The following is a 14,334-nucleotide window of genomic DNA, read 5'->3' as shown; positions in this document are numbered from 1 at the left end:
TCTCTACAATGGGGAGATGAAATGCAGACTAGATGACCACTTTGCAGACCATCAAAATGACTTAGAGCTTCCTACTGCCTGCTACTTTCAAACTCCATTGTGTGCCAATGCCTGTATTTCTATCTCAAGTGTGCTTCAGTGCTCCAGTGAGGCTTAACGCAAGCTGGAGGAACAGCACTTCATCTGTCTAGGTAATTATAATTGATTTTATTGTCACGTACCGAAATACAGTGAAAAGTTTTTATTTTTTGTTTATAAGTGATGCAGGCAGATCGCAGCAAGCAAAGGCTGTACAGATCAAAAAGATTTAGAAGCTTGCAGGTTACATTATTTGAGGTTAGAGTCCATTTAACAATCTGACAACAGCCATGAAGAAGCTGTTCCTGAACCTGCTTGTGTGTGTGTTCTGGCTTCTGTACCTTCTGCCTGATGGACGAAGTTGTAGGAGATCATTACCAGGGTGCAATGGGTCTTTGATGTTGGCCAACTTTCTGTGGCAGTGAGCCATGTAAATAGAGTTCATGGATGGAAGGCTGGCTCCTGTGATGGTTTGGGCTGTGCACACAACCTTCTGCAGTTTCTTACAGTCCTGACCAGAGCAGTTGCCATACCCGGCCATTGTACACCTGGACAATATGCTTTCAATAATGCATCTGTAGAAGTTGGTGAGGGACCTTATGGACGTGTCAAATTTCCTGAGCTGCCTGAGGAAGAAGCAGTTTATTGTGCCTTCTTGACTGTCGCATCTGCATGGGTAGTCCATGACAGCACTTGGGTTATTGTCACTTTGAGGAACTCGATGCTCTTCACCCTCTCAACCTCAGTTCTGTTGATATAGATGGGGATGTGTTTGCTTCCTTTCTTTCTGAAGTCGATGATCTATTCTTCAGTTTTGCCAACATTGAGACAGATGATTTTCACTACACCATGTCACCAAGCCCTCTATATCCCTTCTGTATTTTGACTTGTCATTGTTAGAAATCTGTCCCACCTCAGTGGTGTTGTCAGCAAATCATACAGCCTTCAAGATTCAGCATTTAGTTTATTAATTTCAGAATGTGAACATCCTTTTCCTTTGTTACCTTCCTGCAAACCCCTACATCCTGTTATGTGAGAAAAACACAAAAAGAACTGCAGATATTGAAAATCAGAAACAAAAACAGGAATTGCTGGGAAACTTCAGATCTGGCAGCACCTGTGGAGAGAAATCAGAGTTAACATTTTCAGTCCAGTGACCCCTCTTCACAATTGTATTGTATGAGTTTCTCCTCGTACAGCTGACCCATTCTCAACCATTTACACTTCTTGTTAGTGCCCTGTTAGCAATTATCTCTCTCCCGGCTTATCCTCAGCAATCCCTTTTTTTAAATTCAGTTGTGAAACGTGGGCATTGCTGGCAGGCCAGCATTTATTGCTTGTACCTAGCTGTCCTTGATAAGGTGGTGGTCTGCAACCTTGAATTGTTGCTGTCCATGTTTGCCTCTTTCTTTTCTCTCCTGTGCACAATCTCCCTGTTCACTGTTCTCTATTCTTTCCCCACCCTTGTCATTAGCATAAATACCACCATTCCCCACCTATTTTCAGTTCTAATGAAGAGTCACAGGACTCAAATGTTAACTCTGCTTTTCTTTCTCCAGGTGCTGCCAAACCTGTTGAGTTAAGCCAGCACTTTCTGTTTCAGTAGTGAGTCCAGCTCCAGCAGCCCTCAAGAAACTCTACATTATCCAGGTACTAGCAACCCACTTCATTGCCATTTCATCCACTCCTTGAAATATCCACTCCTGCACGGACAGTAACAGCAGTGTGTACCAATTACAAAATGCGCTGCAGTAATTCAAAGGTTCCTCTAACAGTACTTTCCAAACCAACTACCTCAACTGCCTAAAAGGACAAGGACTGTGATGCATAGGAGCGCTATGACCTGAAAATTCCCCTCCAAGCCACAAACAATTCTGACTTAGATCCAAGATAACATGGTGTGGAGCTGGATGAACACAGCATTTCTGATGAAAGGTCTAGGCCTGAAACGTCAGCTTTCCTGCTGCTCTGATGTTGCTTGTCCTGCTATGTTCATCCAGCTCCACACCTTGTTATCTCGGATTCTCCAGCATCTGCAGTTCCTATTATCTATGACTTGCATCTATATTGCTGTTCGTTTATTGTTGCTGTGTCAAAATCCTGGAACTTTCTTCCTAACTGCATTATGGGTGTGCCTACAATTCATGTTTGTTTGTAGTATGCACAAATGATTTGGATGAAATTGTAGGTTATCTGATTAGTAAGTTTGCAAACAACATGAAAGTTAGTGGAGTTGTGGATAGTAAGGAGGTTTGCAAAGGATACAACTGGATGTACAGGTAATTCCGCTATATCGTGTGTTTCATTAATGTGATTTGGCTGTAACACTATTTATGAATTATGGATGCTGTTTGGATAATGTGAAGTGTGTCGTACAGGTATAGTGATTTTCTTAGCGATTTCCCTATAACACAATTTTCTCTGATTTTCTATAGTGCAACATCACACAAGAATGCTAATATTGCATATTAATAGAACTACCTGTTGATCAGTTGGAAAGTTGGGCAGAGAAATGGTAGGCTAAATTTAATCCAGATAAGTATGAGGTGATGCAGTTCAGACAGTCAAATGCAAGAATAGAGTACACAATAAATGGCAGGACTCTTAGGAGCATTTATATACAGACAGATCTTGGGGTACAAGTCTCTAAGCTCCCTGAAAATGGCAACGCAAGTGGATAGGGTGGTAGGGCGGCACAGTGACTCAGTGGTTAGCACTGCAGCCTCACAGCACCAGGGACCCGGGTTCAATTCCAGCCTCGGGCGATTGTCTGTGCGGAGTTTGCACGTTTCCTCCTCACAGCCCAAAGATGTGCAGGCTAGGTGGATTGGCCATGCTAAGTTGCCCATAGTGTTCAGGGATGTGTGGGTCATAGGTGAATGGGTCTGGGTGGGATGCTGCATGGGGCGGTGTGGACTTGTTGGGCCGAAGGGCCTGTTCCCACACTGTAGGGCATCTAATCTAATGTAAACAAGGCAAATGATATGCTCAACTTCATTAGTTGGGGCTTTGAGTATAAATGTTGGCAAGTCACATGGTAGCTGTATGAAACTTTAGTGAGACACAAATTTGGAGTATTGTGTGCAGTTACACTCACCACTGTATAGGAAGGATTTGGAGGTTTTGAAGAGGGTGCAAAAGAGGTTTACGAAGATATTGTCAAGATTGGAAAATATTAGCTATAAGGAGGTTGGACAAACTTGGATTGCTTTAGCTGGAGTGTCAGAGGCTGAGGAGCGACCTAATGGAAGTATATAAAATGATGTGAGGTGTACATAAGGTGGATAGTCTGAGTCTTTCTCCCAGTGCAGAAATGTTAAATACTAGGGTCATAGATTAAAGGTCGGGGGTGGGGGAGTTTAAAAGAGATGTACGAGGCAAGTATTTTACACGGAGGATGGTAGGAGGCATGTAGAAAAACACATAAACAGTCAGGGAAGAGAAAAACATGGACCATATATAGGCAGATTGGCATTGTGGTAACTGGAGATATGATGGGTGGGTGGGGGTAGTGTTGTGCCAAAGGGCCCGTTTCCTGGACTGTACCATTCTCTGTTCTAGGAACTGCTGCAGTTCAAAAATGTGTGCCACTGCCTTCTCAAGAGAGTTAGGGATGGCAATAAATGAAGCCTATCCAGCGATATGTCACACATTATTTTGCAGGAAATAAATAATCTCTCCGTATCTTCTACTGAGCCCCTAGAATCTTGTATGTTTCAATTAGATCGACTGTCATCTAAAATCTAGAGAATACAGACACAATTCACTTAGCTTCTCAACATATGAACATCCTCTTATCCCAGGGATTAATTTAGTGAACATTCACTGTAACACCTCTAATGTAAGCAGTCCTTAAATACAGAGACCAAACTCTGTGCTGTATTCTAGATATGGTACTGTACAATGTAACAAGATTTTTATTTCTGCCCTCAAATCCCTTTGAACTAAAGACCATGAGTCATTATTATTTATTAATTAAATTGTTTTTAACATTTGACACTTCAGCTTTTATTCTAACTCCATGCGTATGTCTCAATTTTTATTTTGATCTCTTTTAGACTATTAAAAATTGAAGGATAATTAGTGGGTTTGCTGTCTGTGAGAATTCTTGAATTTGATTCACTGTTTAGGTTGGTTGGTGACATCACTGCCATACAAAAGGCATCATCCCTTCCCTACCACCACCATAGCTGACATCAGAATAAAGCTTAATGTCAGGGAAGTTGAAATTCACTTTGGATGGTTAGATCTGGCTGGTGCAGAAGCAATGGGCTGAAGGGCCTTTTTCTGTGCTACAGACTTCTATGACTATCTTAGTGGGTAATTCATCAAAGTCAGCAACAAATGTTGTCACTTTCCTGCTGACCACAAAAATCCATGCTGTGGCTTTCAAGGCTAGAAGTGGTGTACCATAGGGATTATTTCTCTATTTTCTTTCTCATATATACAGCTGATTTGTAAGTTGAAATTGGTGATGAAACAAAAGTAGTAAGATTGTGAATAACCGCAAAAAGACCATATACAGGTTAGAAGTACAGATAGACAATTTACTGTGATTAAGAATTAAATATTGCATCTTTAAAAGCAAGGAGTGGATGTATATTTTGAAGATGTTTTACTTCAGGGTAGCTATTGTGGCATCACCTCATCATTTTTCATGGTTTCATGCCAGTTTAAGTGCAAGTCATTCAACATCATGTTAGGAAAACTGGATTTACATGATACATTCAGAAGGATGTCATGGCTGGTTTGCTATGCAGAGTGACTTAAACAATGTGTTCAATTTCTGCACTAGCTGAGGTTACCATGAAAGACTGTCCTTCTCAACTTCTCCCCTCACCTGAGGCATGGTGACCTCACGTTAAACCACCACCACTTGTCTCGAATGAGAGAGCAGCCCTATAGTCTGAGGACTATGGCAACTTTACTATCATTTCTAATTTTGAAAGTCATGCATCTCTACAACATAATTCATGGCCACAGGACTCTGTAAAGTGCTTTATACCCAATTAAATGCTGTTATAATGAATAAAACACAGAAGCCAATTTATGCACCACAAACTCAAACAAACCACAATTTTATAACGACTAAATAATCTGTTTTGTGATATTTCTTGTACTCCGCTTCAGAATATACTGAGTGGTTTTTCGAGGCTGACTCTCTAGTGCAACATTCCTTCAGTACTGCACTGAAATGTCAGACTTGATTTTTGTGCCCAATGCTTAGAACAAGACTTTGTTCCACAACTTTCTGACTTAAAATCCGGAGTGCTAGCAACTGGGCTAAGGCCAATAGATTGAAAATATGGTTTGCTTGTGGTGAGACACATTTTAGTGCAGATTGTGTAGCAAGACAGCAGAATTCCTGAGTGCATTACAGTAGTTTCTGCTAGCCATTGTATAACCTCAGAGAAGTAGTCATCCACTAGAGGATACAGGGATGGATATAAACAAGATGTTAACATTATGGTGCCATGTGCAATGGCTTCTTTCTTGGATTGTTTTGGGCAGCACATTAATTACCTAAATAAGACCAGCACCATTGACTGGATGCAGTTCTAGGTGATATCTAATTGTCATTAATTCTTCCTTCCATTATCAGTGAGTCAGCCTCCAATATCCACATGATATAATGTTAGCATTATCGTTTAGGAAGAATCAGTCATCTGTCCCAAACGACTTAAACTCTCAAATGTTGAAATATTCAATTATCCACTTCCCACTGAATATCAATAGCTGATCACCATGTAGAAATAGGAGTAGCTGAATTAAAGAAACAACATTGTTGTGACTGCACAGGAAGTATTTGCTTTGTGGCTTTTTCTGAAGATCCCACAGTCTTAGGCTGCTACGCGTCTGGATCCTTTGAAGTTGTTAGTGCAGGCATTTGCAATGTGTCTCGGTCTACAGCGCAAAGCTAAACAGTGTTGCAAATGCAGCAGAATACATCTAGATGTCAATGGCCCTTGTTACAATGTAGTTTTCTACAATGTGACTGGTTTCCCCAGAGAACAGTGTGCTATTGATAAGTGACATTACAAGAAGAATCCCCTTGGAGACAGCATCATATATGGAAAGGAAATGAGTCCAGTTCATGATTATTCAGCTGGTCTGTGACCTTCAGGTGTACCAAGATATACCTGCCACTCTGTCAATTTGCTCAATGCTCTTGTTTTAAAATAGCTTCATCTGACAACAATATTTTAAGATGATGCCTGTCCATCTGGTTGGTTGGTTTGCTGGGGAAGCAGCGATGCTGTTGTTAGCTCCACCAACTGTGCCACAATTCATTTGATCCAGAAAACACCTTGGGGTCAGCAGTACATTCTTGAATTGGGCCAAAATAAACATCTGGTAAATATTTACCTGACTGTTCAACTTTAGGGGAAGGGCAAGTAGTCATGCTGTCAGCTAGGAGATACAAAGCTGAAAGAAATAACTGGGTTCCTGCCCAAGCAAAAGAATATATCTCAGCATATTGTATAATTTGGATTTACCAAATGTGTCAAACCCTGGAAGGAAGCTGTGATTTTGCCAGAACCAAGTTACAGATGGAATGGTTAACAATAACTAGCTTCAGATTTGGGAAAAGTATCAGTAGATTGGAAAGGCCACACCCTTATTCGAAATGAACCAGAGACAGAAAAAAAAAGCTAACTATATACCAGTTAGCTTAACATTTGTCATTGGGAAAATATTAGAATCTATTATAAAGTAAGTAATAGCAGAGCATTTGGAAATACATAGTATAATCAAGCAGAGTCTATAATGGCTTCATGAAAGGGAAATCCCTGTCAAATTCATTAGAATTTTTTAAAGAGGGAACAAGCCAAATAGATATAGGAAAATCAGGGGATTAAATACTTACTGGATTTCCAAAACCTTTTTGAAAAGGTACCACACACTAGGCTATTTAATAAGAGGTCATGATATTGGTGGTACTATATTAGCATGGATGGAGGTTTGGGTAACTAATCGTAAATTGAGATTTTGGATAAAAGTCTTTTTCAGGATGGTAATGTGTAACTATTGGAAAAATGCAAGGATCTGTGTTAGGGCCATAATTATTTACAAACCTTTAATAACTTGGATGAAGAAAGTGAACGTAATATCACCACGTTTGCAGATGACACAAGAGAAGGGAACACAAATGATGAGGATGACACAAACAGTCTGCAAGAGGATATAAACCGGTTAACCAAGCGGGCAAAAGAATTGGTAAATACAATATAATGTGGGAAATTTTGAGAGGTTTTACATTGACAGGAAGAATAGAAATGCAAATGTTATTTAATGGGAAAAGATTGCAGAAAGTTGCAGCACAGAGGGATTCAGGAGTGTTGATGTATGTATCACAGAAAGTTAGCATCCAAGTTCAATGAGTATAGGGAAGGCAAATGGAATTCAAGCCTTTATTCCAAAGGGAATGGAGTGTAAAATGGTTGCTACAATTTTTACAAGGCACCTGTCAATCTAAACCTGAAATACTGTGAACAGGTTTGGTTCTCTTGTCTAACAAAAGATATCTGGCATTGGTGACAGTCCAGGGAAGGTTTATTAGTTTAATATTGGGTATGAAGGAAGTTTCTTAGGAGGGGTTGAGCAGAATGGGTGTTTATTGATTCCCTCCAAATCTTTCTATTAAATCTCCTCTGCATGCTCTCTGCGATGTGGAGGTCATGTTCCCCTCCCTTGCGATTTCTTTCCCAGTACTAGGCTGGCAGCTGGTACCCTGTAAGAGCAGCCCCCCCCCGCCAAAGCCTGCACTGTGCTTTGCCAGGTACTGGGCAAGGAGTAGGCAGGGCCTAACCCAGGAAGCGCTGTGATTGACGTGGCCGCGCGGCCACTTAACGATCAGGAGGCAACAATCGAACGTTCCGACGGGCAGCTGGGCAGACCAATCAGACGGTGGCAAGGGCGGGACGTTGGGCTGTCAATCAAGCGGCTTTTAAATGGCTACAGTGCGGCCCGCGAGCGCTGCCTGAGCCCTCCCGGGGACAGCGACAGCGGTATTTCTGCAACTGCTACTCCTGCAGCAGCACTTCCACTAACCCACAACCCGACCGGCCATTCCTGCTCACCAGCCACCATGGCCAGCGAGGACGAGCAGGGCGGCTGCCGGACCTGGCAGAGGTTTGAGGAACTTTGTCAGAAATTGAACATGGACGAGGGTGCAAAATGTGAGGCTTGGGCAAGTTTCGAGAGCATCAGCAGGACATACACCCTGGAGGTGAGTATGACAGGGTGTGGGGCAGAGGGTGAGAGAGAGAGACACAGTGGAAGCTGCCTGACTATAAGGGGGCGTGTACCCGAGGTGACATCCGCGAGTAAATAAGTACCCACTGACAGCTGAGGGGGAGGGGAAGGGTCAGAGGTAATTCATTGCGTGTACATTAGTTTGAAACATTGGAATTCAGCGTACAAGGAATACATACATCAGGCTATTGCAATCAATTCGTTTGAAAGTTAATGTTTTGCCTGTTTTGTTTTTAATTTTCACGACGGGCTGAGCGGGTTTGTTGCTGATGCTAAACCTTGCAGAACAGGGGCAGGCCTGCCCTTCGGCGCTGCCATTTAAAGTAGTTTAAGGTCCTCGCTCCAGTTCGAGAAACCTGCACATTCTCGTTCAGCAGTGCCTTGCCCGGCCCACCTTGCCAAAAGCAAAGTTTCAAACCGTCCACGTAAACAACTGAGCCTTCAGTTGCAAGAGGAAGCACCGGAAGAGCGTCTCGCCAATGTATGCTGTGAATTTGACATATGCGGAGATAAGAAAGGCCAATCAGGCAACCAAAACATTCAACAGTTTCTCCATCAATGCCACTGTTTACGCACCAAGTACCCCAATTAGGAGTGCCCTGAGTGTTAACCGCGAACAAATTATTTTGCGATACCTAGCATCCTGTCAGATTAACTATGACCCCGTGTCTTACTCTTACTGTAGTTTGAAATAAATAACTTTTTTAAAAATCGTGCCCTCCATGTTTTTGGGATATTCAAATCACTTAACAGCCAATCAGTTTCTGTTGAAATGTGTTCACTTGTTTGTTGCGACGTCAGGTTTCACAAACAGTAATTACATTTTTGTTTTTGCAGCCTAGGTAGAAATTCAGACAGGACCTCTGCCTCACCCAATGGTCAAATGATGTACAAATCCAAATCAGTCTTGTCCGAATCTATCACTCTGTCATATGCTGAAACCATGGTATTGGAAGGTCAATCAGCAGCCTTCCGATTATGATTCTGATTGTCAGTGATTGCATTCTTGCCTTTGACAATGTTTTCGATTTATCTCTTAGATTGTCTGTTGTAATTATTCATACAACATTGACATTAAAGACTCTGTGTTTCTCTCAACATATTTTTGTAACCTTTATGTGCTTTAAATGTTGAAAAGTTATGTTTTGTTGCAAAGATCAGTTGGATGCAAGAATGGAGAGGTTGTACTTCAGTTATACAGGGCATTGGTGAGACCACATTTGGAGTACTGTGTACAGTACTGGTCACCGTGCTTGTAGACGGATTTCAACGTGTTGGAAGCAGTTCAGAGAAGGTTTGACTTGACCCACACCTGGAATGAATGAATTGTCTTTTGAGGAAGGCTGAGACAAGCTAAACTTGCATCCTCTGGAGTTTAGAAAGGTCAGAGGTGACTTAATTGAAACATATAAGATCCTGAGGGGACTTGACCAGGTGGATGTGGAAAGGATGTTTCCTCTTGTGGGAGAATCTAGAATTAGTGATCATAGTTTAAGAATAAAATGTTGACCATTTAAGACAGATGTGAAAAACATTTTTCTCTGAGGTCTGAGAGACTTTGGAATTCTCTTCCTCAAAAGTCAGTTGATGCAGAACCTTGAAATATTTTTAAGGTAGGTAGATTCTTAATTTCCAAGGGGTTGGAAGATTATTGGGGGTTTGCAGAAAAACAGTTGAAGTCAAAATGAGGTCAGCCATGATCTTATTGAATGGTGGAGTAGGCTTAAAGGGCTGGATGGCCTAGGGAACTACGAGTTCCTTGATTTGTATGTTTGTATACTAGAGATCCTTGTAATCAACATCTCCAGAGTCTAACACCAAACTTGCTGATTTATGAGGCCCTCGTTAAAGTAGATGGAAAACACAGCTACGTAAGATTTTTTTAAAATTAGGGATTCCCAACAATTGGTGCCTCCGTTCCTGTCAAAGATCCCTCATTATTGTTATTTCCCAGCATCGTGCTCAACACTCCGACAATTCACTTCCTCTCTTTTCTGCCTGATTTCTGATGTGTCAACAATGCCAACCTTTCTAATTAAGGTATGCAAACATAAATGTTGCACACCATGATGTATCCATTGTGTTTGACACAATCGGCCCAATTCATCACCTCTCTCACACGTATTTCTTTGTAGCCTATGTTCACAAGACCACCTGTTCAGTGTCAGCCACAGCACTGGATTTTCTACCACCTCAACCGTTATCTCTGCAGAACATTTTTTGGCTATATTCTTGCCTACCTTTTCCCGTATTGACAAGTTGCTCCTTAGTGATTGACACTGACACTATTCATGGATTCATCTGACAGCCATTTCTCCTCTGTCAGCCTGTCTATCTGAAATTAACACATGCTTGAGCTTGAACACATGTTTTCTGACAGCAATCAGCAAAAGATTGAAAATATTTTATTTTGCTCCCATTAAAATATTTTTCACTTCCCTTATTCCCATAACTTGAAATCTAGGCCCTTGCTATATTTACAAATGTCTGAAATATTCCAACATAATTTACAAATTCCTGCCTACCAGCTGCAGAAAGAGACGTTGGAGTACAGCTTGATAGTTCCTTGAAAACAGAGTTGCAGGTAGACAGAAGCAGGAGTTTGGTATGCTTGCCTTTATTGCTCAGCACATTGAGCATAGGTGGGACAGGACATTGGTTAGGGCACTTTTGGGAAATATGCATTCAGTTCGGATCTCCCTGCTATGGGAAAGATGTAGTGAAACTTGAAAGTGTTCAGAAAAGATCGGCAAGGATATTGCCTGGGTTGGAAGGTTTGAGCTGCAAGGAGAGGTTGAATAGACTGGAGCTATTTTCATTGGAGCATCAGAGGCTGACTGGTGGCCTCATAGAAGTCTATAAAATCATGAGGGGCATGGAAGGGGCAAACAATCAAAGTTGTCTTCTCCCTCCTCCCCCCCACCACCCCCCCCCCCCCCCAACCCTGCACCCCGGTGTAGGGAAATCCAAAATTAGAGGGCATTGGTTTAAGGTGAGAGGGAAAAGATTTAAAAGGGACCTAATGGCCAACTTTTGTCCGCACAGAGGGTCGTGCACGTATGGAATGAACTTCCAGAGGAGGGGGTGGAGGCTGGTATAATTACAACATTTAAAAGGCATTGGGATGGGGACACGAATAGGAAGGTTTAGAGGGATATGAGCCAAATGCTGTTAAATGGGAATAGATTAATTTAGAATATCTGGTCAGTATGGACGAGTTGGACAAACGGATCTGTTTCCATGCTGTACATCTCTATGACTTCCTGATCAGTACACATGATATGCTAAATCATGGAAGCTTCATCATTTTTCAGTCTTCTTGTGAACTCATCAATGTCACACAATATGCTGCTGTACTAAATTTCTTTCGCAGCTGATCATGTTTCTCTTCTCTTGGCTTCCCTGAGTAACTGTTTAGAATACTGTGCCTGTTAATGGAGGGCCCATTCTATTGGCCTCCAAAGAACTGACTTTTTGCTGAAAAATGCAGCTATGACCCATGAACAGCTGATTAGCACAGATTTAGCAACTTGGAAAGACCAAAAATGTAAAGAAGAATGGAAGAATTTTTATGATGCATTAAGCTAATTGTGCCATGATAAAAACAATGGAAGAGAATACTGAGCATGAGAATTAAAGGGCTCGGAGATATCCAAAAGTACATGAAAAGGTCTGTGTGCTGAGGGAGAGGGAATAAGAGGTATATCTTTGTAAGCGTATGTGGAACAAATGTGAGAATTTCTCTGGACTTAAGAATGAGAGTACATTCCAGTTGAATGGGAGCATGTGTTCAAAGGTGTTGAAGTGTTTAATAATGTGCAAGAGTTAGTTAATATGTTTTTGCTTAAAGTAGTGAATTGCCATTGCAGAAATACAAAAGGATTATGAACATATTGGTGCATGAAATAAGTTTTGGACTTCCAGGAGCGTGTTTTTCATTGAATATACTTTTGTGAGTATTTAGTAAGTATCGGTATTAAGTTGGTGAACTGCAACTAGTTTCCTTCCCACAAATTTTTGTTTCTGGTGTCTCGTCAGCGAGGAACCTATCTTCTACATTCCGGTTAGTCATCAGATTATCTTTGCTTGGTTAATCTTGTCAGGGGAAGCAGCTAAATTTTCCAATTTGCAAGAACGTATTTGAAATTAACACTAGGACCACTGCATAAATAGTGAGAAATTAGAACACTGATGTCACATTTAATACAGTTCCTCAGTAAAATACCACACATATTTATTTATTGTTATCTCCGCATCATTCAGTTACCTTCACAGAGTTTCTATTTGTTTTTTAAAACTTTTTAAAATTTTTGATTGAAAATGTACCTAATTTTAGCTGTAATAATTACAAACAAAAAATTGCTCATGGGTGTCATTTCTCAAAACAGTTGGAAGGAGGGCTAAGTGGGGGCTGTTCTGACTACTATTTTCATCCTTCCAATTAACTGTTTCACTTACAGCAAGCTATGTAAGTTACAGTTTTATCTGTAAAGTTTAGGAGTCGGGCAATAGTGCTGTAATACTACAATGTCCCACATAATGGATGGAGCCAATACAGTGTGGAGCTGGAGGAACACGGGTCAGGCAGCATCAGAGGAGCAGGAGAGTCGATGTTTCAGGCCTAGATCCTTCTTCAGGTCTCCTTGTGCTGCCCAACCTGCTGTGTTCCTCCGCTCCACCTGTATTGGCTCCCACTCCAGCATCTTCAGTTTTTGCTATCTCCTAATGGGTGGAGCTCTAGTTTGACTGTTACCAGAGCTTTAATATGTAATATGAATAGCCGTTCTGCAGAATTTTGTGTGTGTGTGTGTGTGTGTGTGTGTGTGTGTGTGTGTGTGTGTGTACTGAAGGTGACATTCACTGAAACAATGGATAGTAATTTTAAATGTATTAACTATCAATTCCGCATTCCTACTTTCAGATGACAGCACTTTGTAGCTAATATGATAAAAGTTCATATTACTCAGCGGCATTTATTCTATGAAAGTCCTGTGTATGGAAATTCTGGGGTGTGGGAAACAGGCATTGTCAGCAATTGATTATTTTCATTGTTCCAGCCATTTGTATCTCAATTGCCAAATCAGTGTTACATATCAGCATCTCCCTGAATATCAGTGGACCTTGATATGTCAAGGAGTGAGTCTGATTGCACATCATAAACACCGGTATCTGGTTCTAAGTTCCTGACAGAACAAATAAACTATTGAATGCGCCCCTCATTGTGACGTGATTTAAAGAGACTTTCCATTTAGCGTAGAGTCACACAGCATGGAAACAGACCTCCTGGTGCAACTCGTCCATGCCCATCAAATTTCCCAAACTAAAGTTCTCCCATTTTTCTGTGTTTGGCCCATATCCCTTTAAATCTTTCCCCTCTGTCTACTTTCCAAATGTCACGTAAATTTTGTAACCATACTTGCATTTACCACTTCCTTTAGTAATTCATTCCGCGTATGTACCAACCTCTGCGTGGGGGAAAAAATTGCCCCTCCAGGTCTCTTCTCAAATCTTTTTCCTCTTGGCTTAAAATTTATGGTGTCTAATTTTGAACTCCCTTAAACACTAGTGGAAAAACCTTTTGCAGCTCACCTTATTTATGCCCCTCACGATTTAATAAACTTATATAAGGTCACCCCTCAACCTTCTCTGCTCCATTGCTGAGTACAGATTGTTGAGTACAGATTGTCGGGTATCTTGATCCAGGATATCTTGAATGTGATAAGGGGCGGGATGAAATCCTCCAACCTCTTCCCAAAAAATGTGGTATGTGTGATGACAACCGTATTATACTGTCAGTGTAATTTATTAAGTAATCCTCACTAATTCTTCCAAGAATAGTTTAACGAAAGGTCCTTTCTTCTAAGTGATGTAATACATATACTTTGAAAAGGAGTAATCTGCAGGACTCTGGGCATGAACACATCAGTAGGACTAATTGGGTAGGCCATTGAAAGAGACACAATGGACAGGCACAATGGGACAAATGCTTGCTTCTGTGCT

At 41.2% G+C, this 14,334-nt stretch overlaps 1 protein-coding gene across 1 annotated transcript in view; it reads left to right on the top strand.

The window, feature by feature from the left end:
• Positions 1 to 8,007: 8,007 nt before the first annotated feature.
• rbl2 (retinoblastoma-like 2 (p130)) overlaps positions 8,008 to 14,334 on the top strand; it is a 126,019-nt gene continuing 119,692 nt past the window's right edge. Inside the window, exon 1 of the mRNA XM_059651660.1 lies at positions 8,008 to 8,308. Coding sequence (XP_059507643.1) covers positions 8,168 to 8,308 — 141 coding nt within the window. The 5' untranslated portion in view covers positions 8,008 to 8,167. The remainder of the gene's footprint in view (positions 8,309 to 14,334) is intronic.

The sequence above is a fragment of the Stegostoma tigrinum genome, chromosome 16 (genome assembly GCF_030684315.1).
Source record: "Stegostoma tigrinum isolate sSteTig4 chromosome 16, sSteTig4.hap1, whole genome shotgun sequence".
Lineage (NCBI taxonomy): Eukaryota > Metazoa > Chordata > Chondrichthyes > Orectolobiformes > Stegostomatidae > Stegostoma > Stegostoma tigrinum.
The sequence above is the reverse complement of the archived record's forward strand: the minus strand, read 5'-3'. Positions and strand labels throughout refer to the sequence as shown.